Raw genomic sequence first — 5,000 nt, forward strand, 5'->3', positions numbered from 1 at the left:
TCCTGCAGAACGGCACAATGGCTCTTCCCCTGATTGTTGCGGCCCGGCCATCTCTATATCACAGCCACTATTTTGCCATTTTTCTGTCCTTATCACAGGCAGACATCGTCCCTCGCCCCGGACACACGCCTTCCTCTCCCATAAAACAATCACTGTAGAGCGCTCGGCCCCGTGTTGCACTCATTCAAGCTGCCCAAGTGAACGGCCGTGAAACCAATTTGTACTGCATTTCTATCATTTGCATGGTTTTATATTCTCTGATGGCGACTCACAACGTAATCTGTTTGATGTTGTGAGACCGTGTGGTTGTAAAGTGAACCGTCCCAAGAAGGCAGAAACAACATCTATCACCATCATCCACTTAGCTTGTAATTGCTAAAGCAGATGTTGCTGCTGGGATTCCAGGTACTGAAGGAATCTGGAGCCAAAAATGTCTCTTTCAGGGTCACAGATCAAACTCCCACACTCAGACATCCTCTTCCAGCATCGTGCCCGCATTCCACATCTTGAAATATATTCTCAAACACACGAGAATCGGAGCCCTTAAAGGGTCCTGTACGAAACATCCTGTTAACATTACTGCTCAAGAGCCTTCCTTCCTGCGCAACGGGCCCGATAAACGGCCTTTGTATGCTGCATGTGCACGTGCACATGCACAGAAGCATGTCTTTAGTCTGACATCTCCATGTCGAACGCCAAGCAGGAAATCCAGGAATTATCATCCTCTGAAGAAACCGTCCCCTCGGCCATGTGACGAGAGTCAAAGCATAACGCCGACTTCCCGCCCAGAAGCTTCCAGTGAAGGAGAACAACTGGTGCAGCTGGACGCGCTGGTCGAGGTGGAGAAGGTCCATTTCAGTGGTTATCAAGTTGGCACCAGTCGAAAAGGATTTGAGGATGTGATAGATTCCTGTATGGCAGTAAACTCAATGTATTTGGGTTGAGGGCTGTTGGTCAGACAGGACAAGATATCTGTGTCTTTACTTTCTCGTTTTTCAAAGAAATTGATGAATGGATCAGGACAATATCAGTTATTTGCAGCCTCGTGGACGTCAGTTCACCGCTTGCTGGATGTTAAAACCTTCCTCACAACACTTTCCCATCATCAGCATCAGAGCGGCTGCTTCTGACCTTTGATTTCACTTTTGGAAAATGACGATTTGACATTCACACCCAGTCCGGCTGTGATTGGTCGGCAGCGAGTTGGGAAATGAGGAACGAGCCAGCGTTTAAACTCACGTTCTTCATTCGTTGCTCAATACCACTGGCAGCTTTTGTGTTTACAACCGAGAGCAACATTATGAACGCTTTCCAGGAAAGAAAAGTGCTCCGCTCTCCCCGAACTGTATTTAAATGATGACGGCGTCTCGTCTCAGAGGCCCCGCCCCCCTCTTGTTTACGAAGGAAGAAAACGAGTTAAATATCTTGAGGACGTTAAATGATTGTGGGAAACAGTTGCTCTGGACTCTTGGGTCTGATTCATAGAACTGAAACAGTCCCGTGAGTCAGATTTGGATGTGATATTAAACAGGAACATATTTTTGAGAGGCGGATTGTTTCAGATGGGACTCTTCACAATGTGTTGTGTGATTGCTGCTTTCCTTCACTCTTTTCTACATTCAAAGTCATTTCCTCATAGAGCTCATAACTCCTCATGGCAGCTTCTTTAATGTGCTCACATGGCCGTGCTTCACCAGAAGGTCAGACGCTGGTTTGTCACACCAGAAGCTGTTTGTAGCTGTTTGTGTGATCTGTGTGAGCCGCTCCTTCATGGACAGCGTGCAGCACACAGATGAACAAACGAGAATCATCTGTCTCCTGGTGCGTCGCCTCGGAGCGAAGCTGCAACCCGAGCAGCTGAGCTGTGTCACACGCTTTGAATCAGGCCGGACCAGATCCCATTAGAGAGACAACGGGCCTGTTCATCAGGACCGAGGAAGTAACTTGTTCATCTTAATATGAAATATCTGACAGAGCTGCACAGCCGCAACTCACAGAACAGCACAACACACTCACATGGCCGCCGCACGCTCACACACACTTCAGGAGTGCACATGGGTCCTGGGCATTCAGAAGTGTTTCATGGAACATCTGCACCTTTCACGTAAACCACCTGGAGGTGTTTGTGCTTTAAAGGAACAACTATGAATCCATTTACATGAACTGGAGAGATGTTTCCAAAGTATGAGAAGTAAACTGTCAACAAACACAAGGAGCTGCTCCACTGAAGACTCACTAAAGACTCACTAAAGACTCACTAAAGACTTTCTAAAGACTCACTAAAGACTTACTAAAGACTCACTAAAGACTCACTAAAGGTTTACTGAGACTTACTAAAGGTTTACTAAAGGCTTACTAAAGACTTACTAAATGCTTACTGAAGACTTACTGAAGGCTTAGTGAAGACTTACTAAAGACTTACTGAAGGCTTACTAAAGACATACTGAAGACTTACTGAAGACTTACTGAAGACTTACTGAAGGCTTAGTGAGACTTACTAAAGACTTACTGAAGGCTTACTAAAGACTTACTAAAGGCTTACTAAAGGCTTACTAAAGACTTACTGAAGACTTACTGAAGACTTACTGAAGGCTTAGTGAAGGCTTACTAAAGACTTACTGAAGGCTTACTAAAGACTTACTAAAGACTTACTGAAGACTTACTGAAGACTTACTGAAGGCTTAGTGAAGGCTTACTGAGACTTACTAAAGGTTTACTAAAGGCTTACTAAAGACTTACTGAAGACTTACTGAAGACTTACTGAAGACTTACTGAAGGCTTACTAAAGACTTACTAAAGACTTACTGAAGACTTACTGAAGACTTACTGAAGACTTACTGAAGGCTTAGTGAAGGCTTAGTGAAGGCTTACTAAAGACTTACTGAAGGCTTACTAAAGACTTACTGAAGACTTACTGAAGACTTACTGAAGACTTATTGAAGGCTTAGTGAGACTTAGTAAAGACTTACTAAAGGCTTACTGAGACTTACTAAAGGTTTACTAAAGGCTTACTAAAGACTTACTAAATGCTTACTGAAGGCTTAGTGAAGGCTTAGTGAAGACTTACTAAAGACTTACTGAAGGCTTACTAAAGACTTACTAAAGGCGTACTAAAGGTTTACTAAAGGCTTACTAAAGACCTACTGAAGGCTTACTAAAGACTTACTGAAGGCTTAGTGAGACTTACTAAAGGCTTACTAAAGGTTTACTAAAGGCTTACTAAAGACTCACTAAAGACTTACTAAAGACTTTCTAAAGGCTTACTAAAGGCTTACTGAAGACTTACTAAGGACTCACTAAAGACTCACTAAAGACTCACGAAAGACTTACTAAAGGCTTACTAAAGGCTTACTAAAGACTTACTGAAGACTTACTGAAGACTTACTGAAGGCTTAGTGAAGACTTACTAAAGACTTACTGAAGGCTTACTAAAGACATACTGAAGACTTACTGAAGACTTACTGAAGACTTACTGAAGGCTTACTAAAGACTTACTAAAGGCTTACTGAGACTTACTAAAGGTTTACTAAAGGCTTACTAAAGACTTACTAAATGCTTACTCAAGGCTTAGTGAAGGCTTAGTGAAGACTTACTAAAGACTTACTGAAGGCTTACTAAAGACTTACTAAAGGCTTACTAAAGGCTTACTAAAGACTTACTAAAGGCTTACTGAGACTTACTAAAGGTTTACTAAAGACTTACTAAAGACTTACTAAAGGCTTACTGAGACTTACTGAAGGCTTACTAAAGACTTACTAAAGGCTTACTGAGACTTACTGAAGGCTTACTAAAGACTTACTAAAGGCTTACTGAGACTTACTAAAGGTTTACTAAAGGCTTACTAAAGACTTACTAAATGCTTACTCAAGGCTTAGTGAAGGCTTAGTGAAGACTTACTAAAGACTTACTGAAGGCTTACTAAAGACTTACTGAGACTTACTAAAGGCTTACTAAAGACTTACTAAATGCCTACTAAAGACTTACTGAAGGCTTACTAAAGACATACTGAAGACTTACTAAAGGCTTACTGAGACTTACTGAAGACTTACTGAAGACTTACTGAAGACTTATTAAAGACTTACTGAAGACTTACTAAAGGCTTACTGAGACTTACTAAAGACTTACTAAAGACTTACTGAAGACTTACTAAAGACTTACTAAAGACTTACTAAAGACTTACTGAAGACTTACTAAAGACTTACTAAAGACTTACTAAAGACTTACTAAAGACTTACTGAAGACTTACTAAAGGCTTACTAAAGGCTTACTGATACTTACTAAAGACTTACTAAAGACTTACTGAAGACTTACTAAAGGCTTACTGAGACTTACTGAAGACTTACTAAAGACTTACTGAAGGCTTACTGAAGGCTTAGTGAAGACTTACTAAAGGCTTACTAAAGACTTACTGAAGGCTTACTGAAGGCTTAGTGAAGACTTACTAAAGGCTTACTGAGACTTACTAAAGACTTACTAAAGACTTACTAAAGACTTACTGAAGGCTTAGTGAATACTTACTAAAGGCTTACTAACATGTATTATAGTTGTATTATATGTATTATAGCGCCATACTGCAGATGTAAACAGCCCATAATCCTGCCGGGTCAAAGGTCAGACCCCATCACTGTTCAGTTTGCAAAAGTAAAACAAAGCCAAACCACTAAAGTTTCAACATGATCATTTCATGAGAGGCTGTTTGGTGCTTTGCTGTTTAGCAGCTGGAAAAACCACGAACCTCCTCCAGGAGGAACTCCCTCCCTCCCATGGCCACACCAGGCTGCTGTACCTTCATTACCAAACACACACACACACACACACACACACACACACACACACACACACACACACACACCGTCTCAGGCTGCTATGCCTTCATTACCAAACGCATGAAAGTAATAAGTAAAAACATCTCAGACACAACGTGGAGAGAAAACTTACTGCGTGAACTCCTGAGACGAGGAAGGCGACGGAGAGGCAGAGCAGCAGCCTGCAGGCAATGA

At 41.7% G+C, this 5,000-nt stretch overlaps 1 protein-coding gene across 3 annotated transcripts in view; it reads right to left on the reverse strand.

The window, feature by feature from the left end:
• The window catches only part of col4a2 (collagen, type IV, alpha 2), a 46,931-nt gene that overhangs the window by 41,265 nt on the left and 666 nt on the right, over positions 1 to 5,000 (reverse strand). For all 3 annotated transcript variants that reach the window (XM_068601785.1, XM_068601786.1, XM_068601784.1), the window contains exon 3: positions 4,939 to 4,987. In XM_068601785.1, the coding sequence (XP_068457886.1) occupies positions 4,939 to 4,987 (49 nt within the window). The remainder of the gene's footprint in view (positions 1 to 4,938; positions 4,988 to 5,000) is intronic.

The sequence above is a fragment of the Clinocottus analis genome, unplaced genomic scaffold, assembly GCF_023055335.1.
Source record: "Clinocottus analis isolate CAN_PGR_092001 unplaced genomic scaffold, fCliAna1.0.p SCAF_54, whole genome shotgun sequence".
NCBI lineage: Eukaryota > Metazoa > Chordata > Actinopteri > Perciformes > Cottidae > Clinocottus > Clinocottus analis.